General features: G+C 46.4%; 1 protein-coding gene and 1 long non-coding RNA gene across 2 annotated transcripts; both read right to left on the reverse strand.

Moving 5' to 3' along the window:
- Positions 1 to 3,038: 3,038 nt before the first annotated feature.
- Positions 3,039 to 4,468, reverse strand: LOC123174547 (uncharacterized). The gene is made up of 2 exons (XR_006487151.1): positions 4,078 to 4,468; positions 3,039 to 3,975 (listed from the first exon to the last, which is right to left on the reverse strand). It is a non-coding gene; the product is annotated as an uncharacterized lncRNA (long non-coding RNA).
- A 3,447-nt stretch (positions 4,469 to 7,915) lies between these two features.
- Positions 7,916 to 25,326, reverse strand: LOC123174551 (30S ribosomal protein S16-2, chloroplastic/mitochondrial-like). Its single transcript, XM_044590064.1, has 3 exons — positions 25,181 to 25,326; positions 24,850 to 24,895; positions 7,916 to 8,147 (listed from the first exon to the last, which is right to left on the reverse strand). Exons 1-3 carry the CDS (start codon positions 25,311 to 25,313, stop codon positions 7,916 to 7,918), a joined length of 411 nt encoding a protein of 136 aa, XP_044445999.1. The 5' UTR covers positions 25,314 to 25,326.
- Positions 25,327 to 27,258: the final 1,932 nt, after the last annotated feature.

The raw sequence follows: 27,258 nt of genomic DNA on the forward strand, positions 1-27,258 counted from the left end.
CAGAGGGAGTGGAACGAATAGGCAAAGGCGCGACGGGGGTGATAGGGGAGTCAGGAAAAGTGAGGAAAGAGATATCCTCCACGGAAAATATCGAGGAAGATGGGCGTGGAAAGAAAGGACGAGACTCATCAAAAGTCACGTCTCGAGAGATACGCATCCGACGACCGATAGGATCCCAACAACGATAGCCCTTATGTTCATCACTGTAGCCTAAGAAGACACACTCAACAGACTGAGCGGTCAGTTTGGTGCGTTCGCGAGGGGCAAGAAGAACATAGCAAACACAACCAAACAAGCGAAGCATCGAATAATCGGGAGAACGATCAAAAAGACGCTCAAAAGGAACACCACCCTGCAGAGCAGCGGACGGCTGAAGGTTGATGAGATAGGCGGAAGTGGAGATAGCCTCGGCCCAAAAATGAGGCGGAAGAGAGGCAGCGATCATCATCGCACGAGCCGTCTCAAGAAGGTGACGATGCTTGCGCTCAGACACGCCATTCTGAGCATGAGCACCAGGACAAGAGAACTGGGCAAGAGTACCCTGCTCAGCAAGGACACCACGCAACATCTTAGAGATATACTCACCAGCGGAGTCAGCACGAAAAACACGAATGGGTGAAGAGAACTGAGTATGAACCATGGCAGCAAAACGCTTATAAATAGACAACACCTCACTACGTGAAGTCATGAAATAAAGCCATGTGTAACGAGAAAAATCATCGATGAAAATAATATAGTATTTATGACCACCTTTCGAAGCGAAAGGAGCCGGACCCCATACATCAGAATGGACTAAATCGAAAGGACGCTTAGACACTGACTCACTATGGGAATATGGTAACTGAATCTGCTTGCCAAGACGACAACCCTGACACTCTAAAGAGACATCTCCTGAGACAGACCCCAGAAGACCTCGACGAACTAAAGACGATAACCGAGAACCACACAGATGACCAAGTCGATGATGCCACTGCTTGAAGGAACCAGTAACAGAGGCGACAGCAGCAGAGGGACTGGCGATGGTAGTGGCAGCGGAAGGAACATGAAGCCAGTCCAACTCCCAAAGACCCTGAGAATCACGGCGGCGAGGGCCAGCCCCAACCAGAGTGTGCGTGCGACGATCCTGGACAGAACAAGAGTCAACATCAAGGATGACACGACAACCAGAATCAGTAAGTTGACCGGCAGAAAACAGATTCATGGTAAGTCGAGGAACATGAGCAACATCAGGAACAGAATAAGAGGAGTGGAAAGATGGCCTCTACTAGCAACAGAAAGTGGAGTACCATCAGCAGTAAAGACATGAACAGGAGAATCCAGCGAGCGAAGAGAGGACAAAGCGAAAGAATGAGAAGACATATGAAAAGAAGCTCCAGAGTCCAGAACCCATGGGAATGTACTTGACTGTGTAGAGGGCGGGTGCTCAGTGCGAGAAGCATCAGTCACAGAACCAGCAGTACCCGTCGAGGAAGAACCTGAAGCCGCGAGCAGACGCTTAAGTCTCAGAATATCCTGTTCAGTCAAAGCAATGGCTGAAGCTGGCGAGGGAGATGACGAAGTCCCTGAGGAGGATGATCGCGCCTTGCGCAGGTGTTTCCGTTTGGTGTAGCACTGGGACTAAATATGACCATCATTGTTGCAGTAGTCACAATGTGAACGGGGGCGACCTGAGCCTCCAGAAGGAGTGGGCAAGAGCGGCGGAGCACTCGAGCGAGAATGGGGCGGTGCAGCCGGCGGAGTGGAAGAAACCCGAGTAGCGAGCACAGAGGGAACCTCCAGCAAACCATCACCACGTAGGCGAGTCTCCTCAGCACGAATCTCTGAAAGCGCCTCCATGAGAGAAATACGGCCACGAGCAAGCAACTGAGCACGCCGGGGCTCAAACTCCTTACGGAGCCGAGACAGGAACTCGTAGACGCGATGAAACTCCAAATCGGCCTGAACAGCCTGACAGCAGGGGCAAGTACGACAACCAGCACTGCGGAGAGAATCAAGCTGGCGCCAGATAGCAGAACTCTATGCATAAAAGTCATCAACAGTAGAGTCACCCTGCTGAAGAGCATGCTCCTGACGAACCACAGAAAGGTATAAGGCATCACCAGAGGGCTCATAGCGCTGACGAAGACAGGTCCACATCTGGAAGACAGTAGGAAGACCCAGAAACTCAGAAGCAAACTGAGGCAGAACACTAGCAATGAGAACAGCTGCAGCACGAGCATCATCATCAAGCCACTGGGTGTAAACAGACAAAGCACCATGATACGTCTGAAGAGCCTCCTCATAAGCCAAAGCCCTCTCATCATAGGCACGATCAGCAGCCTCATCAGCAATCTTAGCCGCATCCTTGGCGGCCTGAGTAGCGTCTGGAGGAAGAACCAGTGGAGTCGGCGGAGTAGGAGCCACCGGAGGGACCGGACGTGGCGGACAACAGACCTCGCCAGAAAGAACATCCCAGAGACGAATGCCATGCATGTGAATGCGCATGAAGCCAGCGAACTCGATGTAGTTGGTACCATCGAAGATCACCGGACAGCGAGGGACAGCAACGTAGCCTGATGCAGCAGACATGTTTTTTTTAGCAACAGCAGAAAGCCGGACGAGGACGGCGGCTGGAAGCGGGATCTGGCACGGGAATCACGGCGATCAACAATCGCGTAGGCGGAGCCCGTTCGTGTTGGCGACTGGGTGCACGGCTGTGAGCAGGAGGGAGGACGGGGCAGCCCAGCGTGGAGGAGAGGGAGTGGCCCAGCCCAGCGTGCCAAAGCCCAACGTGGCAATCCACACAGCGCCGATCGAGAACTTCGAGCGGGAGGGAGCCGGCGACTTTGATCGAGCAGGGAGGATGGGGCAGCCCAGCGTGGAGGAGAGGGAGCGGCCCAGCCCAGCGTAGCGATCCACACAGCGCCGATCGGGAGGAGAGATCGAGAGGAGAGGCAGCGGCGACGGCAACTTCGAGCGAGAGGGAGCCGGCGGCTTCGATCGAGACGGATCAGCACGAGTTGCAGCGTGCAAAAAATTGACCTAACTCTAATACCATGTTAGGAATAAGCAACTTGTATTCCCATGAGGCCATAGGCCGGTATATATATACGTACAGGTGTGGTACATATGCAGGAAACCCCTTATACAACGGGATAAATACAAAGGGGTATACATGACTTATATTATAACTCTAACAAAAGTGACATAAGAAATCATGTAGCAAATAAGCAATCAAAACCTGCAGCCCGCAAGAAATGATCTTCCCGATTAAAAAAAATGCAGAATGTAACTTCAATTAATCTACTATGTCATATGAATTCTCATAACCAAAAAGAAAAAAGGTAACTGCAGTGCCCTACGTAGCACAGTGATTTTCAGAAATATTTATATAGCGTGTGAGATAGAATAATTGTGTTCTACTTTAGAAAGGCCAGATTATAAGGAACCTTTGTTCTAACGAGGCACAAGATTTTCAAAGTTTTCGCTGTTAGGTATTAAAAACTTTGATCTTGAAAAAAGGGATTATAAGCAGTTTCTAACCGGAAGGAAATAAAATGTAGTACCTTTCAGAATGTCCAACAACCTTGCATTTTATTGACTCGCCATTTGCCAATATGAGCTAAATAGGATACGCAGAATGGATTGTCAAGAAGAGGTGTGTTTTTAGCATCAAAGACATGTACTCCCGTTCCTAAATATAAGTCTTTGTAAAGATTCTAATAAGTGACTACATACGGAGCAAAATGAATGAATCTACACTCTAAAATATGTCTACATACATCCGTATGTTGTAGTCCATTTAAAATGGCTAAAAAGACTTATATTTAGAAACGGAGGAAGTATAATTGACTGGTAAAAGCACGGACAAGACACCGATGCATCATCGCTGATAATAATTAAAATAAATTAAACGGGCAATGTGCAGCAAATCAAACAACACTTGAAAGACCTCTGGATTACCGGTAGTGGAGGCTGATGGCCAAGAATGCCTGCCTGCATGCATGACAAGAACGTGTTTACCAAACTTAGGAAACAAAGAAAAATAATAGTAAATCAAACAAAAAGAGTGGAGAAACTTGTTAATGGCGTGCTCACGAGTTTCATCGCTTTGGGTGTGGCGACGCCGGCCGTGCTCGAAGGTACGACGGAGGCGATCGAATCCTGGCCTGATATGCACATCATGGTTGAATATTAAGAGGACAATGGATCCATAGGTAGTCGTAGCAGCGTACTAGCCCCCGTCGTTCCGGCCTCCGAACCGTGACATAGATCGATCAATGGGGTCGTCCCCGCCGGCGGCCGTGTCCAGTCATGATCACGCCGGCGTCGACGAGACGCGAAGGCCATGTCCAGACGTGAGCCAGCCGTCGACGTGCAGGCGCGAACGCCACATGCGGCGCTGTGGGAGCTGGCGTTGGGGTTGCCGTGGGGAAGTCTTGCGGCGGCGACGTCCTGGAGATCCAACTCCCCCTTTGGAGGCGGCACGGTTAAGATCCCGCGGGAGGCGGCCTTGCTTCTTTCCTTTCTCTCCGGAAGTATTGGATTGCATTCCGAATTTTAGGGCGAGATGTGCGCCTGTTTTCCTCATCGTGTGATCTTATCTTGGCCCAGTTCTGCGAGAAGTTGGGTAGGGGTCGGATTCTGGGAGAATCCGCAGATTCTGGCAAAAAACTGGGTCCTTATCTTAGAGCATCTCCAACAGCCGTCCAACGCGCGGCGCGCTAAAAAGCAGTTTGCAGCGCGCCCATCCACTGAAAAAGCGCGGCGGGCAGCGCTGGCTCCAGCAGCGGCGCTAAAATTTAGCGCGCGTAGCTTCAGCAGCCGCGCTAAAATGCAGCGCGCGCTATCGCACGAACATTGCGTACATATTTTTAAATAAAAACGATACTAATAAAATTTATAGATAAAAACGATACATAGATATTTTACTTAGTTCCACATCATAGATAGATAAAACTACGGTGCAACGACATAAAAAAAACTACTAGATAATGCAACTACAACCTACTCCCAGTCGCCATCATCATCATCATCATCATCATCATCATCATCATCATCATCGTCATCCTCGCTGGTCTGGTCCGAGGTATCGAGCCAGATGTCGTCCCAACGAGGATCATTAGCCGAAAAGATCGACTGCCCACCATTTTCAACGATATCGCACTACAATAACGCCAGGGCCTTCCGCCGACGCCTGTCCAACTGTTCCGCGCGGAGCTTTGCTGTCTGCTCCGCCCAGTAGGCTTGCTCGTCGACGACGTCCTCCGGGTGGCGCCGGCGCCACTCCGCCATGGCCCGCTCGTCCTCCTCGGCGCTGAGGAGGCGGCGCTGCCGCCACGCGTGCTCCACACGGTCTTGGTCCATGATAAGACGAGGCGGAGGGGCGACGTCCTGCGCCTGCTGGCGCGTGTAGACGTCCTGGAAGTTCATCTGCGGGCGCGGCCTTCCTAGGCGCCACGCCGCCGCGTCGTACGCGCGGGCGGCCTCGTGCACAGTCTCGAAGGTGCCGAGGCCAAGCCGGACATCGCCGGACCGGATCTCGGCGCAGTACTAGCCGTTGGGGCGTGGGCGGATGCCGCGGTAGCCCGACGCTCCTTGGCGGCGCGGCGGCATGGTGGCGCGTCGGTGGCGGTGCGCTGGAGCGGCGAGGAAGCAACGAGGAAGCGGGGGAGGCGCGCGTGGCATCGGAAAAGGAAGAGAGAGAGTGAGAATAGCCGCGTGGCGAGCGCCGCAATTTATAGGCGCGCCGGAAGCGGTGCGCCAAAAGTAGCGCGCGAGCTGCCGCCTTTTCCCGCGCGCGTGCAAACGATTCCCGCGCACACTAGTTTCCCGCCACCGCTGGAGCGCGCGAAAACGTCCCGCGCGCGCTAAAAACTCAGTTTACCGCGCGCGCGCCTTTTGGCGCGCCTGTTGAAGATGCTCTTGGGTGGGGAAGAAACCGGGCGGACGATGGGAAGGCAGAACGCGGTCAACGTGCCAGGAAAATAAACCTTACGGTTCTTTTTTTCTTTTTCTTTTTAATTTTTAATTAATTTTAATTGATGATGAATTTGAATACAGTACAATCGAAGTCGTTCACATAAACTCACCCCTATGAACACAAGGACGTAATCCTCAATATCCCTTTGAGGACTGGAGGGGAGATGATTTCTATGCTTGGGTCCGGGATTTATACTGTAAAATCAGCGTATCGCTCTCTAATGATTCAGAACGAGCATAAAGCTCTAGAAGAAGGGACAACTACGGATACTTCAGAGATGGATAAACAGTTGTGGTCTCGGTTATGGAAACTCAAAGTGCTGCCCAAAGTTCGCGTCTTCTGGTGGCGCGTGATGCGAGGGATTCTTCCCGTCGGAAGTACACTGAAATATCGGCATATATCCAGCGAGAGCAAGTGCAAAATCTGTTCGAGTTCTGAGGAGGATATGATGCATGCATTACTGAACTGTACCCATGCGAGAAGGTTTTGGAATGAAGCTCCGCAGTGGCTGCATGTTAAGCGACCAGACATGCCCTGCACCCTCTTACTTGGGTCAAGGATGCCCTGTGTGAGGCTCTGTTTTCAGATTCTGGCAGAGCAAAACTTGTGTCTATTATGTGTGCTATTTGGACTTCACGCAACAACATTACACATGACAAAGGAGAGTTTGATCCTGTTCGGTCCATGAAGCAAATACAGGAAGCTCTAGCGATCTTAGAGTTACCTCAAGATCATGCTCGGATCTTGCCTGGTCATGGCTGGAGGCCGCCGGATGATGGATGGATAAAAATCAACATCGATGGTAGCATTGCCATGGAGTCCCGCCGAGGAGGGGTAGCACGTTCTCCGTCTGCTTTCAAGGCTGCATGGTGTAAGCCATACTATGGAATCACAGACCCTCTTCTGGCTGAAGCGTTGGCTCTTCGAGATGGCATAATATTCACAAAGCTTCGAGGTTATGATTAAGTCATCTTGGAGACGGATAGCCAAGAGGTTGTTAACCTCTCGCACTCGCGCCACAATTTTTCAGTGGTGGCGCTGATTCTTGACGAGATTGGGGAGCACGCCAGTTCTTTTAAATTTTTTCTTATTCAACATGTGTTGAGATCAGCAAATTTTCCTACTCACCTTTGTGCGAAGCAAGCTAGCACGCTGGATGCAACAGATTGTTGGTTAGACTCTACTCCTAGTTTCCTTGTAACTAGCCTCCTGGCAAATTCTGCCGGAGTGGTTTCTGTTGAATAAAACTTCCCAATTTGCCCCGCAAAAAAAAGAACACAAGGACGCACACCCTACCCCTACGAGCACCTCCGACCCGAGAGACTAAGCCGGCATAGCAACTTCCGATTGTTGCCCTTCCCTTTAAAAGGGGCAATGAGACACTACATAATAATGACAGCATGCCCTTCAGCTAAATAACTTCATAATTTTGGGACATGTTTTACTTTTAGGAGGCAACACGGCTGTGAAACAACAGATCTGGCCAGACCAATGCAAGGAAGGGATCACACAAGACAATATATGTCACATCCTTTTTAGATCCATAATAATCAAGCAATGTGCCACCTTTGCAACAACATCAAATAAAGTATCCATCATATTCAATTGGATTTGGATCACACAGCAGGAATAAGAATAATCATACAAGCATATATATACAGCTTCTCCACAAATGGTTATGGTCAACATTATCTGTCAACTTGAGCATTCCAAAGGAATGTAGAAATCCATTCGAGGTGCAATTTACACCATCCACAATCCATTAAAAAGGACTCATATTAGTAGTAGACTGGAGCCAGCTGGGCTGGGCTGGCCAACTCATGGTGCAGCAAAGGCTAACAAACCACGAGTTACATGACTAAAGTGTTGCCATATAGTCAGTCTTATCAAGAGCACAGCAAACAAATTCTTTTGTCCTGCAGCACAACTCCATATTCCACCACAGAAAAACTATCACGCCTCAAATGAAGGTTCTTCAGCGTCACCTTCAGCAGCATTGGGATCATCAACAACTGTGACACCCTCAAGATCCAAGGGGCGGCCAGTCATCGGATGAATAGGGTTCCTGTCACGAGGCCCACCCTTCCGGCCCATAGCTAGCAATGGAGGTGGAGGCAGAACACCAGCACGGAAGAGGATACGCTGCACGGGATCTGATGGCTGTGCCCCAACAGACAGCCAGTACCTACAACACAAGCATGGCTATATGGTGTCACTATAGTTGTATGGTGTCATGTGGTCTTGCAGTGCAGGCGGAAAAAATAGCATGGCATATTTGTAGCGACTACTCATTAGGTCTGCTACGGATGCAATCAAACAGATCCCATGTACTTGAACCACCTTATTCACTAAATCGATCATTTTCTTCCCCAGTGGATGGAGGCAAAGCGGGCATAGAAGTGAACAATGCTTGCCAGTTGGCACTACAACCAAGTAGCATAGTGCAAGGCTGCAAGCCCCAGATAGTTTTGCTTGTCTTTCTTCTGTTTTATAATTTTTATTACCTACACACTCAATATCCCCAATGATACAATGTACCGCCACAAAGGATGAGAACGACAAAGGCCTGAATTGTTTAGGTTTCATAGAGAAAGCATAATCTATTTAGTTTAGCCTCCAAAATACCCAATCGTCCATCAAAGAACAAGGTTACTTGAATGAACAGACACTGTTACTTCTAGAGCACACTACTAGAAAAAGGCCTGCTAGTGGCGCACCAGTTTTGCCTACTAATGGCGCACTACTGGTGCGCCACTAGCACCACGCCATTAGAATTAAATACTAATGGTGCACCCCTGGTGCGCCATTAGTATCTGGTATATTAATGGCGCACCACGCAGTGCGCCATTAGTATAGCCCACCGTGCGCCATTAGTATGCCTCCCAGGGGGCCATATTTACCCATGTGCTTTGGCATACTAATGGCGCACTAGGGGGTGATGCGCCATTAGTGTCCTTTCTGTAGTGCGCCATTAGTGTGCTGAGTGGTGCGCCACTAGTATGAATATTAGGGATTTTTTTTTCTTTTCTGATTTTTGCACAGGTTACAAAACATATTACTGCACATAATATAGAGCGCACAACATATAAACAGCAGATTTATCGAATATAATAGAAGATTAGTCTCCGAATACAATTCATCATATTAGTCTCCGAATTTCAAATACCGAACAAAGTTATAACATTACAAGTCTCGAAACCGCGAGTAGCGAGTTTGTCAAAAGTAATACTAATCCTAACAAGTCCTACTAATCATCATCATACAACTTCTACTCGTTATTAATAACAAGTCATACGATCATCATCCTGATAGTCATCGAACCAACCCTACTTAATTGTTCTTAGCACATGATCATCAGTATTAGGCAGAACCTAAATACCCTATTTAAGGTAAAATAGCATAAAACAATATAGACTCTGACTCTCCATTATGGAGAATGGAGATCATCATGTCTCCAATTCTTGCGTGGCGCTTCCTTTTGCTTCCAAGAACCTCCTTACGACTGTCCATACATTTTTTCCATTCTCTGATTAGCATGTCTCCACTTCTTCTAGAAATCCGGTATGGACAATTGAGATTCGTAGGATGACCTGGATATATGTTCAAAACACGAAGGCTGCCATTTTGATACATCAAATGAGGCACACAATCCTCTGGGATTCTCTGTTGAAAAACATAGTAATAACTTCATAGTTAGCAATGATGTACTAGTTTTAGAAGTATGCAAAAGATGCACGGATGTCGTAATAGTAAAAAATCTTACCAGGGTATCTCCATGGTAGTTACCTTAGTTCAACACGTGCACTAGTGCACGTATTGACCATAATGTTGAGGAGTTTGATTGTAGATATTGTAATTCTCAAGATCAGTACAAAATCCGACCAGATGATTTTTCTCCCGATAAGTTAACTCGAAGCCATCGGTGTAGTGGGTTTCGTCTACCATGTTTCGCACATTGTTTGAACAATCAAAATAAGCTGTCAATGGAAATAAGTTGTCAACTATTTTGAAATAAACAATATAAATTAGTTAATAATTAACTATGTTTGAGAAACTCACATAGCGGTAGAACTGGAGGCGTATCAACAAGGACCCAAATGTCCATATTGTCTTGGTCGATGTCAGGATCATCAAGATCCATGGTGACAAGCATACCCTCATCAAAACCATACATCTAGCAAAATGCTTCCCAATTTTTGCAACCAAAATGGGTTACGCTCTCAGCATTATACAGATTTACTTCAAAATCCACATCATGATGGGTCCTTAGGTGAATTTTCTTCGTTTCAAAATTTTCATGGTCTTCAAAATCCATCCTCTCCAAGACATAGCGTCTTGCATGGCATGGGATAAACTATACTAGAATTGTAAAAGATGAAAATTACACGTTGAAATAGTTGAAGTCATGCTTAATTATGAAAAAACACTTGTCGTCGTTGCGTACCGTTTCAACTTCGAAGGTCTCCTCGAGCTTAATGCTGAAGCGCCGATCATCGTCCAGGTGAGGCCTGTCGCACAGACCTCGACCGTCGTGGCATCAGCCGCACTCCCCCGGGAGACTTTCGTTGTCCGATGACGACATTTCCTATGTTCATAATTCAAAATTACATCATCTCTGTTGGGTCCAATAAGATAATCCACGGTGTGGTGAAAACACGCCCTTCGAACTGGTTTGAGCAATTGGTGAATGGAGATGGTCTAAGATTTTCAGTAGTAAGAAGTGAAGTGGTAATTTTGAGAGCAAATGGTTAGGATGAGTGGTTCCTCTTTCCTGTTTAGCTTTACAATAGAATATTGTTAGTCATGCACACTTGTGCATTTTCAGCCAGGCCCAGTGAAGTTGGCCTAAAAACATTTCTTTCTTTAAGCCTGCTACATCCATCTCAAGTATTTATGGTCAAGGGTTAGCAGGGCCATCCAAATAGAATATGTGGTATGGGCTTTTTTAGTAGGTCATCCTACCAGATTAGGGTTTATCAATGACGAGCAACTGACATTAGTAATAACTATGAGTATCACACTTCTATATGTATAACACAAGAGGCAGTTGATCCTACTTAATTAAGTACTAAGATACCCCGGCCCATGCATTAGTCGCAAGTGCCCCATATGTCCTATTTTTAGCAAAGTCATGCTAAAATTCACGGAAAATTTCAGCATGACCTTTGCTGAAAATAGGACATATGGAGTACCCGAATTTGTCAGAACGGAAGTTAATCGACATTTTGGCAAACTCAAGGGCCTCTCGGGGTACAGCAGCAGCATCACAAGTTGACAAAATTCCCAAGTAGTACAGCAGCAGCATCACAAGTAGTACCAATGAACATATAGTCCAGCACATTATGAATTTTGATAAATGACAGCAAGTTAACTCATTCTGAACATATAGTACCAATGAACATATAGTCCAGCAGCAGCATCTATTTACCCACTTGATTTACCGGTCTTGAAGAAAGAGATACTTGTATGACAAGACATATGCTTAGTCCGGATGCCTTAAATCTTAACCACATTTTGCTATTGCTAATTTCTAGAAGTGAGCTCTAACAGCTTTCTATAATAAATTAGTCAAGATAAGTTCCTAAGCTCCTGATATGACAAAACTAGCGTACATATACCAATAAATGCAATTTGTAACAAATTGTTGTACAACAATATATCTTCTAGCCATGAAACCCTACCCTGATTCTCCTTTCTTCCTCTTGCCGAAGAGAAGTTGGCTGCAGAGGATGGTCCAACTCAGATCAGCCTGCAGAAGTTCATTGTATAATTCTGTTTAGTTCCAAGCAGTAGTTCAAGAAGTGCAAATTGCAGAAGTTTGAGAAAGCACTAACTGGAAAGTCTGGTGTTTCCTTGAAAACATGAAAGGGCCTGACTATGCATACAATTTTACAACAAGACATCCACCATACAATTTTTATTAAAGGAAAAGACTTAAGTTAACTTTAATTAAAGTTTCAGTTAAAGTTTAAATTAAAGTTTTGGTTAAAGTTTTAGTCGATTTTAAAGTTAAATATGGAGGGCACAAGACACACTACTGAAAAGGTTTGCAGCTACAGTTTAAAATTTCTACTTACAAGGTTATATCTGAAAACAGCACTAAATAGACATTTTAAATATATTTCAGTGATAATATGATCATTTCCTTAATCCTACAAACAATGGTAGCCACCCTCTGGTACTCATGCCTGCATATCATAACAACAGCTTCACTGCAGGAAAACATGTGGTAATTGCCTAACTACAGAACCAGGAAAATTTGGGGGGGGGGTCAAGTTTGTGTTTTGGTGCCTTCACATGAATATTGCACTGAATAAATTGTGAACAGCAATATCTAGTTGCTTTTTACTTCATGATTGTCCCTGCCTACGGACTGCGGCTGCGGCACGACCGACAGGAGGGACGCCGGCGTCGCCACGGTCGAGGGGAGGGTCGGCGGCGGCGGCTGTGCGGGATTGACCAAGGCCGTGGGTGACAGTGGCAGAAGGGGAGGGAGGGAATGGGGAGGAAGGGTGGAGAGGGAGGAAGGAGGAAGGAGGGGAGGTACCTGGGCGGGCGCGGCCGGTCGCCGGAGGGGTCGGGGTCGGCGGCGGCGGGACGGTTGCGGGTCGGCGGCGGTCGTCGTCCTGCACCCCGTGCGGTCGTCGGCGGTGGGATGGTTGCGGGTCAGCGGCGGGATGGTTGGGGGCCGCGGCGGCTTGCTGTCCGGTGGGCGGCGGAGGAGCTGCAGTGGTGGGGGGCGCGGGGGCGGCGGCGCACGTAGGGGCGGCGACGTCGTGGGTCGGGGCAGCGGCGAGCAGTGGGGGGCTGAGAGAGATGTGAGATGGGATCGGGGATTGGGGATTTTAGTCGGGGGAGGGATAGCAATGGCGCACCACCTAGCGGTGCGCCATAAGTAAGTTTTTTTAGATAGCAATGGCGCACCACCCAGCGGTGCGCCATAAGTAACTTTTTTTTGCATAGCAATGGCGCACCACCCAGCGGTGCGCCATAAGTAAATTTTATTTTTTTATTTTTTGTTGCATGTAATAATTTTTTAGAAAATGAATATGAATATGAACCAGTAATAATTTTTTATAAAAAGAGTAATAATTTTTTTAAAAATATCATCAAATTTGTTATTTGAAAATATTTATGAATATGAAAAAATATCATCAAATTTGTTATTTGAAAATATAATCAAATTTGTTTTTTTGGATTTTTAGTTGCATTCATTTGTGAATTGGTAAGACATTACTGGGGAGGGTGCGGGGGGTCGTCGGCGGCGGCGGAGCGGGGGAGGGTGCGGGGGGTCGTCGGCGGCGGCGGAGCGGGGGAGGGTGCGGGGGGTGCTCGGCGGCGGTGGAGCGGGCCGGGGAGGGTGCGGGGGGTCGTCGGCGGCGGTGGAGCGGGGGAGGGTGCGGGGGGTGCTCGGTGGCGGTGGAGCGGGCTGGGGAGGGTGCGGGGGGTCGTCGGCGGCGGTGGAGCGGGGGAGGGTGCGGGGGGATCGAGATCGAGATGGAGGGGGATAGCGATCGAGATGGAGGGGGATCGAGATCGAGATGGAGGGGGATCGAGATTGAGTGTCCTCATGAATATTCAATATTTTTTCATATTGAATATGTAAAAAATATCATAAAATTTGAAAAATATTCATGAATTCAAAAAGTGCCCATGAAATTTAAAAATATTCATGAGTTCAAAAAGTGCCCATGAAATACAATCGAGAAATGAAGGCTACAATTTAAATACAATCGATCTTAGCTAGCTATCTGTTCACAATCTTCTTGCCCTTATTTTTCGTAAATGGAGTCCTTCTCTTGAACGGGCGTCCTTTAGGTAGGGTGGTCCTGCTTCTTCTTGTGGTGTATGCTGGTACTTCATCGTCGTCGTCATGTTCCATCTTCGGGTCGCCGTACTTGTCGAAGTCTTGCTCATTCGCGACTCCATCCATTCCGATGATCTTCCTTTTGCCTCTCCTCACGACAACACGACTGGGCTTTGACGGGTCGGTAATGAAGAAGCATTGGTCCACTTGGGAAGCCAGTACCCATGGCTCATTTTTCGCGGTGACGTTTGCGCCCGCGGTCTTGGATTTGGCTTCGGGTATAACCATGGTGGTGAAATACCGGTCTTCTTTTAGGACGCTCTTGGCCCATCTGACACGGAACATCGGGACCTTCTTGTTGGGGAACGTAGCAGAAATTCAAAATTTTCTACGCATCACCAAGATCAATCTATGGAGTAATCTAGCAACGAGGGGAAGGGGAGTGCATCTACATACCCTTGTAGATCGCGAGCGGAAGCGTTCAAGAGAACGGGGTTGATGGAGTCGTACTCGTCGTGATCCAAATCACCGATGATCCTAGCGCCGAACGGACGGCACCTCCGCGTTCAACACACGTACGGAGCAGCGACGTCTCCTCCTTCTTGATCCAGCAAGGGAGGAGGAGAGGTTGATGGAGATCCAGCAGCACGACGGCGTGGTGGTGGAAGTAGCGGGATTCCAACAGGGCTTCGCCAAGCGCTGAAGGAGGAAGATGTGTCACGGGAGGGAGAGGGAGGCGCCAGGGCTTGGATTGCTGCTGCCCTCCCTCCCCCCCCACTATATATAGGGCCAAGGGAGGGGGGGCGCAGCCTTGGCCCTTCCTCTAAGGAAGGGTGCGGCCAGGGAGGAGTCCTTCCCCCCCAAGGCACCTCGGAGGTGCCTTCCCCCTTTAGGACTCTCCGTTTATCTTATCTCTTGGCGCATGGGCCTCTTGGGGCTGGTTCCCTTGGCCCATATAGGCCAAGGCGCACCCCCCACAGCCCATGTGGCCCCTCGGGGCTGGTGGACCCCTTGGTGGACCCCCGGACCCATTTCGGCACTCCCGGTACAATACCGATAAAGTGCGAAACTTTTCCGGCGACCAAAATAAGACTTCCCATATATAAATCTTTACCTCCGGACCATTCCGGAACTCCTCGTGACGTCCGGGATCTCATCCGGGAACTAATATCTCTACAACCCTAGCGTCACCGAACCTTAAGTGTGTAGACCCTACGGGTTTGGGAGACACGCAGACATGACCGAGACGACTCTCCGGTCAATAACCAACAGCGGGATCTGGATACCCATGTTGGCTCCCACATGCTCCTCGATGATCTCATCGGATGAACCACGGTATCGAGGATTCAATCAATCCCGTATACAATTCCCTTTGTCTATCGGTATGTTACTTGCCCGAGATTCGATCGTCGGTATCCTGATACCTTGTTCAATCTCGTTACCGGCAAGTCTCTTTACTCGTTCCGTAACACATCATCCCATGATCAACTCCTTGGTCACATTGTGCACATTATGATGATGTCCTACCGAGTGGGCCCAGAGATACCTCTCCGTTTACACGGAGTGACAAATCCCAGTCTTGATTCGTGCCAACCCAACAGACACTTTCGGAGATACCTGTAGTGCACCTTTATAGCCACCCAGTTACGTTGTGACGTTTGGTACACCCAAAGCATTCCTACGGTATCCGGGAGTTGCACAATCTCATGGTCTAAGGAAATGATATTTGACATTAGAAAAGCTCTTAGCAAACGAACTACACGATCTTGTGCTAGGCTTAGGATTGGGTCTTGTCCATCACATCATTCTCCTAATGATGTGATCCCGTTATCAACGACATCCAATGTCCATGGTCAGGAAACCGTAACCATCTATTGATCAACGAGCTAGTCTCCTAGAGGCTTACTAGGGACATGGTGTTGTCTATGTATCCACACATGTATCTGAGTTTCCTATCAATACAATTCTAGCATGGATAATAAACGATTATCATGAACAACGAAATATAATAATAACCTATTTATTATTGCCTCTAGGGCATATTTCCAACAGTCTCCCACTTGCACTAGAGTCAATAATCTAGTCCACATCACCATGTGATTAACACTCATAGGTCACATCACCATGTGACCAACATCCAAAGAGTTTACTAGAGTCAACAATCTAGTTCACATCTCTATGTGATTAACACTCAATGAGTTCTGGTTTGATCATGTTATGCTTGTGAGAGAGGTTATTAGTCAACGGGTCTGAACCTTTCAGATTCGTGTGTGCTTTACGAATATCTATGTCATCTTGTGGATGCTACCACGCGCTACTTGGAGCCATTTCAAGTAATTGCTCTACTATACGAATCCGGTTTACTACTCAGAGTCATCTGGATTAGTGTCAAAGTTCGCATCGACGTAACCCTTTACGACGAACTCCTTTTCACCTCCATAATCGAGAAAATTCCTTAGTCCACTAGATACTAAGGATAAGTTCGACCGCTGTCATGTGATCCATTCCCGGATCACTATTGTACCCCTTGACCAACTCATGGCAAGGCACACTTCATGTGCGGTACACAGCATAGCATACTGTAGAGCCTACGTCTAAAGCATAGGGGACGACCTTCGTCCTTTCTCTCTCTTCTGCTGTGGTCAGGTCTTGAGTCTTACTCAATACTCACACCTTGTAACACAGCTAAGAACTCCTTCTTTGCTGATCTATTTTGAACTCTTTCAAAATCATGTCAAGGTGTGCGTTCTTTGAAAGTATCATCGGGCGTCTTGATCTATCTCTATAGATCTTGATGCCCAATATGTAAGCAGCTTTATCCAGGTCTTCCTTTGAAAAACTCCTTTCAAACAACCATTTATGCTTTCCAGAAATTTTACATCATTTCGGATCAACAATATGTCATTCACATATACTTATCAGAAATGTTGTAGCGCTCCCACTCACTTTATTGTAAATACAAGTTTCTAACAAACTTTGTATAAACCCAAAAACTTTGATCACTCCATCAAAGCGTATATTCTGACTCCGAGATGCTTGCTCTAGTCCATGGAAGGATTGCTGAAGCTAGCATACCTTTTAGCATCCTTAGGATCGACAAAACCTTTCTGATTGTATCACATACAACCTTTCCTTACGAAAACTGGTAAGGAAACTTGTTTTGACATCCATCTGCCAGATTTCATAAATGCAGCTAATGCTAACATGATTCCGACGGACTTAAGCATCGCTATGGATGAGAAAATCTCATCGTAGTCAACTCCTTGAACTTGTGAAAATACTCTTTGCCACAAGTCGAGCTTCATAGACGGTAACATTACCGTCCACGTCCGTCTTCTTCTTAAAGATCCATTTATCTCAATGGCTTGCCGATCATCGGGCAAGTTCACCAAAGTCCATGATTTGTTCTGATACATGGATCCTATCTCGGATTTCATGGCTTCTAACCATTTGCCGGAATATGGGCCCACCTTCGCTTCTCCATAGCTCGTAGGTTCAGTATTGTCTAACAACATGATATCTAAGACAGGATTACCGTACCACTCAGGAGTAGTACATATCCTTGTCGACCTACGAGGTTTGGTAGTGACTTGATCCGAAGTTTCATGATCACTATCATAAGCTTCCACTTCAATTGGTGTAGGTGCCACAGGAACAACTTCCTGTGCCCTGCTACACACTAGTTGAAGTGACGGTTCAATAACCTTATCAAGTCTCCACCATCCTCCCACTCAATTCTTTCGAGAGAAACTTTTCCTCGAGAAAGGACCTGTTTCTAGAAGCAATTACTTTTTCTTCCATATCTGAAATAGGAGGTATACCCAACTGTTTTGGGTATTCTATGAAGACGCATTTATCCGCTTTGGGTTCGAGCTTATCAGCCTGAAACTTTTTCACATAAGCGTTGCAGTCCCAAACTTTTAAGAAACGATAACTTAGGTTTCTCTAAACGGTGTCGTCTCAACGGAATTGCGTGGTGCCCCTTTTAAAGTGAATGCGGTTGTCTCTAATGCCTAACCCATAAACAATAGTGGTAATTCGATAAGAGACATCATGGCATGCACCATATCCAATAGGGTGCAGCTATGATGTCCGGACACACCATCACACTATGGTGTTCCAAGCGGTATTAATTGTGAAACACTTTCCACAATGTCTTAATTGTGTGCCAAACTCGTAACTCAGATACTCATCTCTATGATCGTATCACAGACATTTTATCCTCTTGTCACGACGATCTTCAACTTCACTCTGAAATTACTTGAACCTTTCAATAATTCAGACTTGTGTTTCATCAAGTAAATACACTCAGCATCTACTCAAATCATCTGTGAAGTAAGAACATAACGATATCCACTGCATGCCTCAGCACTCATTGGACTGCATACATCAAAATGTATTACTTCCAATAAGTTGCTCGCTTGTTCCATCTTACTGAAAACGAGACCTTTCAGTCATCTTGCCCATGTGGTATGATTTGCATGTCTCAAGTGATTCAAAATCAAGTGAGTCCAAACGATCCATCTGCATGGAGTTTCTTCATGCATATATACCAATAGACATGGTTCGCATGTCTCAATCTTTTCAAAAACGACTGAGTCCAAAGATCCATCTACATGGAGCTTCTTCATGCGTTCTATACCAATATGACTCAAATGGCAGTGCCACAAGTATGTGGTACTATCATTACTATTTTATATCTTTTGGCACGAACATGTGTATCACTGCGATCGAGATTCATTTTAGGTGCAAGACCATTGAAGGTATTATTCAAATAATCAGAGTAACCATTATTCTCCTTAAATGAATAACCGTATTGCGATAAACATAATCCAATCATGTTTATGCTCAACGCAAACACCAATCTTGATGGTAGAGGGAGCATGCGATGCTTGATCACATCAACCTTGGAAACACTTCCAACACACATTGTCATCTCAGCTTTAGCTAGTCTCCATTTATTCTGCAGCTTTTATTTCGAGTTACTAACACTTAGCAACCGAACCAGTATCTAATACCCTGGTGCTGCTAGGAGTACTAGTAAAGTACACATTCATATAATGTATATCCAATATACTTCTGTCGACCTTGCCTGCTTCTCATCTACCAAGTATCTAGGGCAGTTTTGCTTCAGTGACCGTTTCCCTCATTACAGAAGCACTTAGTCTCGGGTTTGGGTTTAACCTTGGGATTCTTCACTAGAGCAGCAAATGATTTGCTGTTTCATGAAGTATCCCTTTTGCCCTTGCCCTTCTTGAAACTAGTGGTTTTACTAACCATCAACAATTCATGCTCCTATTTGATTTCTACTTTCGCGGTGTCAAACATCGCGAATAGCTCAAGGATCATCATATCTATCCCTGATACGTTATAGTTCATCACGAAGCTCTAATAGCTTGGTGGCAGTGACTATGGAGAACCATCACTATCTCATCTGGAAGATTAACTCCCACTCGATTCAAGCGATTGTGGCACTCAGACAATCTGAGCACATGCTCAACGATTGAGCTTTTCTCCCTTAGTCTGCAGGCTTAAGAAACTTGTCAGAGGTCTCATACCTCTTGACGTGGGCACTAGTCCGAAATCCCAATTTCAGTCTTCGGAACATCTCATATGTTCTGCGACATTTCAAAACGTCTTTGGTGCCACAATTCTAAACCGTTAGCATTACGCACTGAACTATCACGTAGTCATCAAAACGTGTATGTCAGATGTTTCGCAACATCTACAGACGACGCTGAGGTTTAGCACACCGAGCGGTGCATTAAGGACATAAGCCTTCTGTGCAGCAATGAGGACAATCCTCAGTTTACGGACCCAGTCCGCATAATTGCTACCACCAACTTTCAACTAAATTTTCTCTAGGAACATATTTTAAACAGTAGAACTAAAGCGTAAGATATGACATAATTTGCAAAGACCTTTTGACTATGTTCATGATAATTAAGTTCATCTGATTAATTAATGAACTCCCACTCAGATAGACATCCCTCTAGTCATCTAAGTGATACATGATCCGAGTCAAACTAGGCCGTGTCCGATCATCACGTGAGACGGACTAGTCATCATCGGTGAACATCTCCATGTTGATCGTATCTACTATACGACTCATGTTCGACCTTTCGGTCTCTTGTGTTCCGAGGCCATGTCTGTACATGCTAGGCTCGTCAAGTCAACCTAAGTGTTTCGCATGTGTTCCGAGGCCATGTCTGTACATGCTAGGCTCGTCAACACCCGTTGTATTCGAACGTTAGAATCTATCACACCCGATCATCACGTGGTGCTTCGAAACAACGAACCTTCGCAACGGTGCACAGTTAGGGGGAACACGTCTCTTGAAATTTTAGTGAGGGATCATCTTATTTAGCTACCGTCGTTCTAAGCAAATAAGATGTAAAACATGATAAACATCACATGCAATCATAAAGTGACGTGATATGGCCAATATCATCTTGCGCCTTTGATCTCCATCTTCGAGGCGCGCATGATCACCTTCGTCACCGGCATGACACCATGATCTCCATCATCATGATCTCCATCATCGTGTCTTCATGAAGTTGTCTCGCCAACTATTACTTCTACTTCTATGGCTAACGGTTAGCAATAAAGTAAAGTAATTACATGGCGTTTTCATGACACGCAGGTCATACAATAAATTAAGACAGCTCCTATGGCTCCTGCCGGTTGTCATACTCATCGACATGCAACTCGTGATTCCTATTACAAGAACATGATCAATCTCATACATCACATATATCATTCATCACATCCTTTTGGCCATATCACATCACATAACATACCCTGCAAAAACAAGTTAGACGTCCTCTAATTGTTGTTGCATGTTTTACGTGGCTGCTATGGGATTCTAGCAAGAATGTTTCTTACCTACGCAAAAAGCCACAACGTGATATGCCAATTTCTATTTACCCTTCATAAGGACCCTTTTCATCGAATCCGATCCGACTAAAGTGGGAGAGACAGACACCCGCTAGCCACCTTATGCAACTAGTGCATGTCAGTCGGTGGAACCTGTCTCACGTAAGAGTACGTGTAACGTCGGTCCGGGCCGCTTCATCTCACGATGCCGCCGAATCAAGATAAGACTAGTAACGGCAAGTAAATTGACAAAATCGACGCCCACAACTACTTTGTGTTCTACTCGTGCATAGAAACTACACATAGACCTAGCTCATGATGCCACTGTTGGGGAACATAGCAGAAATTCAAAATTTTCTACGCATCACCAAGATCAATCTATGGAGTAATCTAGCAACGAGGGGAAGGGGAGTGCATCTACATACCCTTGTAGATCGCGAGCGGAAGCGTTCAAGAGAACGGGGTTGATGGAGTCGTACTCGTCGTGATCCAAATCACCGATGATCCTAGCGCCGAACGGACGGCACCTCCGCGTTCAACACACGTACGGAGCAGCGACGTCTCCTCCTTCTTGATCCAACAAGGGGGGAGGAGAGGTTGATGGAGATCCAGCAGCACGACGGCGTGGTGGTGGAAGTAGCGGGATTCCAACAGGGCTTCGCCAAGCGCTGCGGGAGGAGGGAGATGTGTCACGGGAGGGAGAGGGAGGCGCCAGGGCTTGGATTGCTGCTGCCCTCCCTCCCCCCCACTATATATAGGGCCAAGGGAGAGGGGGGGCGCAGCCTTGGCCCTTCCTCCAAGGAAGCGTGCGGCCAGGGAGGAGTCCTTCCCCCTCAAGGCACCTCGGAGGTGCCTTCCCCCTTTAGGACTCTCCGTTTATCTTATCTCTTGGCGCATGGGCCTCTTGGGGCTGGTTCCCTTGGCCCATATAGGCCAAGGCACACCCCCCACAGCCCATGTGGCCCCCCCGGGGCTGGTGGACCCCCGGACCCCTTTCGGCACTCCCGGTACAATACCGATAAAGTGCGAAACTTTTCCGGCGACCAAAATAAGACTTCCCATATATAAATCTTTACCTCCGGACCATTCCGGAACTCCTCGTGACGTCCGGGATCTCATCCGGGACTCCGAACAACTTTCGGGTTACCTCATACTAATATCTCTACAACCCTAGCGTCACCGAACCTTAAGTGTGTAGACCCTACGGGTTCGGGAGACACGCAGACATGACCGAGACGACTCTCCGGTCAATAACCAACAGCGGGATCTGGATACCCATGTTGGCTCCCACATGCTCCTCGATGATCTCATCGGATGAACCACGATATCGAGGATTCAATCAATCCCGTATACAATTCCCTTTGTCTATCGATATGTTACTTGCCCGAGATTCGATCGTCGGTATCCCGATACCTTGTTCAATCTCGTTACCGGCAAGTCTCTTTACTCGTTCCGTAACACATCATCCCGTGATCATCTCCTTGGTCACATTGTGCACATTATGATGATGTTCTACCGAGTGGGCCCAGAGATACCTCTCCGTTTACACGGAGTGACAAATCCCAGTCTCGATTCGTGCCAACCCAACAGACACTTTCGGAGATACCTGTAGTGCACCTTTATAGCCACCCAGTTACGTTGTGACGTTTGGTACACCCAAAGCATTCCTACGGTATCCGGGAGTTGCACAATCTCATGGTCTAAGGAAATGATATTTGACATTAGAAAAGCTCTTAGCAAACGAACTACACGATCTTGTGCTAGGCTTAGGATTGGGTCTTGTCCATCACATCATTCTCCTAATGATGTGATTCCGTTATCAACGACATCCAATGTCCATGGTCAGGAAACCGTAACCATCTATTGATCAACGAGCTAGTCTCCTAGAGGCTTACTAGGGACATGGTGTTGTCTATGTATCCACACATGTATCTGAGTTTCCTATCAATACAATTCTAGCATGGATAATAAACGATTATCATGAACAACGAAATATAATAATAACCTATTTATTATTGCCTCTAGGGCATATTTCCAACACTTCTCTCCAGCGTAGCTCAGCTCCCAGATCTCCTCGATCCTTCCGTAGTATCTGTCCTTATCGTTACCGGTGTAGGATTCCATCGTTACCCCGGAGTTCTGATAACCATCGCTCTGTCCTTGGATCGTTCCCAAATTCTGGTTGTTCAAAGTTCAACGCTTGCCACTGGCTCCCATCCTTAGGGTGACTCAGCATCTTGTCTTTTTTATTTATCTCTGGATCATTTGCGTCATCTTCTCGCTTCTTCTCCTCCCTATCCGCGTGCCAACGCAAGAGCTTTGTTACCTTAGGGTCCGCGAAATACCGCTGCAGACGAGGAGTGATCGGAAAGTACGACACCACTTTTCAAGGAGCTTTCTTCCTCTTCTTGTATCGAGTGACGCCGCACACCGGACATATGGTAGACTCCGCGTGCTCGTCCCGATAAATGATGCAATTATTCATGCACACATGGTATTTCACGTGCGGTAAATCCAGAGGACACACGATTTTCTTCGCCTCCTCGAAACTGGTCGGGCACTTGTTCCCCTTGGGAAGACGTTCGTGCCAGAATGACATGTTCTCGTCGAAGCATGCGTCGGTCATTTTGTGTTTTACCTTCATCTCCAGAGCCATGAGCGTTACTTTCAGGCGGGTATCCTCGGGCCTGCATCCTTCATACAATGGAGTAACTGCGTCTATCTCCAGTTGATCCAACTTGGCTTTCTCTCGGGCGGCAGCTCTTGCGTTATCCGTCTGCTTGAGAAGCAGCTCTTGAATATGAGGGTCGTGCACCCAGCCCATCGATGGTCCATCGTCGTCTGCTCCGGCATCTTCATCTTCATGATCATGCCCTTCGTCTGCTCCGGCATCTTCCTCATCATCATGTCCGGCATCTTCTACATGATGACTGTGTACTGCATCTACTTCGTGATCATGTCCTGGAGATTCTTCGTCTTCTCGCCCGCCCTCGCCGCGGTTGTCTTGCTGCCCTTCCTCATTTCTTGCCGGCCGGCCCCATAAAACCACGCAAGAGCAGGTGGTCCCGCACCTGTACGGAATCCGGGTCCATAAGGCTCCTCAGCTTGCATCTTCGACACGGACATCTTATCTCCGTCTCATTATTTTGAAGCATCTCGGCCTTCGCGGAGCTCAAAAACCTATTCACGATGCCTTCGGTCATCGTGCGGACCATGGTCGCCTGCGGGGTAGAGCAAAACGATATTTTAGAACCAAGAAAAAATTTGGCATGACTTTGCCTAAAAATATGACCAAAAAGAATGCATAGTGCCAAAATTCTCGCCGAAACGGAAATGAATCAACATTCCGGCAAAATATTGGCAACTATCGCATTTCAAATACCGGTACCTGCAAACACAAACATATATGCAACACCACAAACATATGCAACACCACAAATATACATAGATCTAGCTAGGCCATAAAAAGTGCATGTGCACGTTGTTGGAGGGAGAAAAAAGTAGATCTGCAACATAAAGAAAGTTTTTCCCTTACTTACCTATCAAAAAAGGGTAATTTAACCACTTAATTTGGATGAATCTATGATGCAAATGAGGTGAGGAGGAGGAGGCACCCGAGACAAGTTTGGAGGAGGTGGAGAGAATGAAGTGGGGAAAGTGAGAGTGTAGGTGGATGTCCAAAATATCTAGCTAGTCCCAGGTTACTAATGGCACAACACCAACAAATGCGCCATTAGTAACCCTGGTTACTAATGGCGCACCAGCTGGCGGTGCGCCATTAGTAGTTTTGCAAAAAAAAAAAAATAGTGGCGCACGGGGTGACTGGTGCGCCATTACTAGTTTGGTTGTGGTGCGTCATTAGTGTGATAGACAGACACTAATGGCGCACCGGCACACGATGCGCCATTAGTATTTTTGGAAAAAAGAAAAAAAAATTGTTAGTAGTGGCGCACCATAGTTGTGGTGCGCCATTAGTGTCTATCACACTAATGACGCACCAGCACACGGTGCGTCACTGCTATATAGTAGTGGCGCACCGCATGTCTGGTGCGTCATTAGTGTGCATATTGTCTATAGCCCTTTTTCTAGTAGTGGCAGGTGCAGCAGAAGCTGCAACATGCGGAATTTTCTCCAAAAAGGAGTATAACTGAGCCGAACAATACTCCCTTAGATGAATTTCAAATCAGGAGCAAGCAAAACTCACTTGACCCGGTCGAACTTGAGCCCCATCCTCTTGCCACCATCCTTCCCTGCAAACAGCAACAGAAAAGGAGGACACATTTCCTCATCATCCATTCTTCAGTTACCACTAAAGCTCCCACGCACAACCCCTCTGAAAATGCGAGATTTATTTGCTATATACTCCCGCAGTGCTATTCTAGATCCGTCACTGCCACTCCCAGCGGCACGCCCAGAATCGCATCATGAATCCTTGGCGTGCGCGACCAGAGTAAGCGGGGGCCGATTCTTCCCCAATCGAGATGCGAGCAGCATGAACAGAACAACCGGGGATTCGGGGTGAGGGACTGTCTCACCGGGGAGCGGGTTGTAGTAGCCGAGGACCTCGAGGTGCTTGCCGTCGCGTGGGGAGCGGCTGTCGGCGGCCGTCACACGGTAGAAGGGCCGATTCCGGCAGCCGAACCGCGCGAGCCGGATGCGCACCACCATGACTTTCTTCTTTTCTTCCTCGCCGCCGGCCTTCGTTTCTCCGGGTTAGAGGGGTGGTGTGGGAAGAAGGGTTTTGGGTTGGCGATTAGTGCGTGCCTTCTGGGCTGGGCTTGGCTTATCCAACTAGGTATTTCTTAGTGGGCCTACATCAATGCCCTAAATTGGGGCCGATCCATGTACGCGAATTCGATCGCAGATCCTACTACTCAAGCAAAAAAAAAAGCAAATGATCCTAAAAAAGACTAATAAAAACCCTAAAAAGTGATCCTAAAAAAACTCAGGAAATTTAAACTATCCTCCAAAGCATGAGTGGATGTTACGATAAAAACAAGTAAAATTAAGCTTCATTTATCTTGTATTTTCTGGAAACAAAACCTTCATTTCATCAATTTACTATAGGTTAGCAAGAAACAAAATGAATTTCACAAAGCACAATAACAATCCCTGGAAAACCTTTGTCATGACTTATAAAATTTAAGTAGGTATCAGTGGTGGAGCTTGACAAGAAAGTGTGGGGGAGCCAATTTTTTTTTACTCGTACAGTCAGGCAGGGACCGAATCAATGTATATAACCATATATAGGGAACGAATGATTTCAGAGAGCTTGTCCAAAGCGCGAGGGCGGCTGGCAGACCAGAGTTCATGCAGTCGACGAACACCCTCTCTGAGTCTCTCCTCGCCTCCTCGCGATGTGTCGCCGGCTCAAGGAGGTCCAGTTAATCTCATACAGCAAGTTGCAAGGCAACAGGGCCAGTTCATACCTAATGAAACGAAAATTTCGTGAGATCAGTCTATCTCCTACGGCAAGCTGCAAGGCGGCAGTGCAAGTTCATACCTAATGAAAATAAAATTTCGTTTGGGCTGGGGGGGGGGGGGCAAGGCTTCACGTAGCTCCGCCATTGGTAGGCATCATATTCATGTACCTCTTATCAACAGAGCAATTAAAGTGTCATTCATATTCATGTACATCAGACAAGGGTATTTATAACTAAAATAGCACCTCACATTAAGATCAGTCAACTGCTCTTAAACTAAAAAATTAGGGATTATTATGTAAAGTTGATCCAAGCAAAGCACTCACCGAGCATGAAATCCACATCTCTAGCAGCCTCCTACTTCAATCCATGTACTCAGTTGTTGGCTTGTCTTGCAGGCACCACAACCCTATCAGCAAACAGTGAGAGGGAGAACATAAATAAATCAAACAACAGAAAAATTCCTCAGATCGGTACAATGTTGTATTAACAGCGCAACACATCAACTTTGAATTTATCTTGTGTTTCTTGTCTTCGATGCCAGCTCTGCTGACTAAGATTGTACAATGAAAGAGCAGAAAAATGATCTTAGTTGCGCACACAAAAAACATTTGTTGGGTGAAGGAACTTCGTTTGGTGAGTATAGTTACATCTAATAAACAATATCTTCTTAAGAACCAACACCATATTTCTACATACAAAAGTGAAAAGGTAGAAGATGCTAAAAATTGCAAGAAACAACATCTTTCTTCATACATTTTTTTCGTTGGTTAACTTCCATTCTTTTTTGTTTTTCTTTATATTTCAAAATAGTCTAATTCATATACTTCAAAACTTAATTTATGTAAAATTTTAAAAATATTCACCATGCATTAAAAAAATGTTAATGCATTTTGAATATTTGATCATGCAATTTAGGAAATGTTTTTACTGATCTGGAGAATTTTTGTTATTGTTTTTTAATTTATTTTCTTCCTCTTACGGTTTGTGTGTCTTAAAAAATGTTCGTGATATTTTCAAATATGTTTATAAATTTAAAATATACGTTCATGTAATTTCAATAAAAAATGCATAATACCATTCAAAAACCGAGCTCGTGAATGATATAAAAAACGTCACATGTCTCAAAAAAATGTTCATGAATATATGTACTAGTTTTTATATCATTAAAAAAAATGATATAAACATTT

Source organism: Triticum aestivum, chromosome 1D (genome assembly GCF_018294505.1).
Source record: "Triticum aestivum cultivar Chinese Spring chromosome 1D, IWGSC CS RefSeq v2.1, whole genome shotgun sequence".
Lineage (NCBI taxonomy): Eukaryota > Viridiplantae > Streptophyta > Magnoliopsida > Poales > Poaceae > Triticum > Triticum aestivum.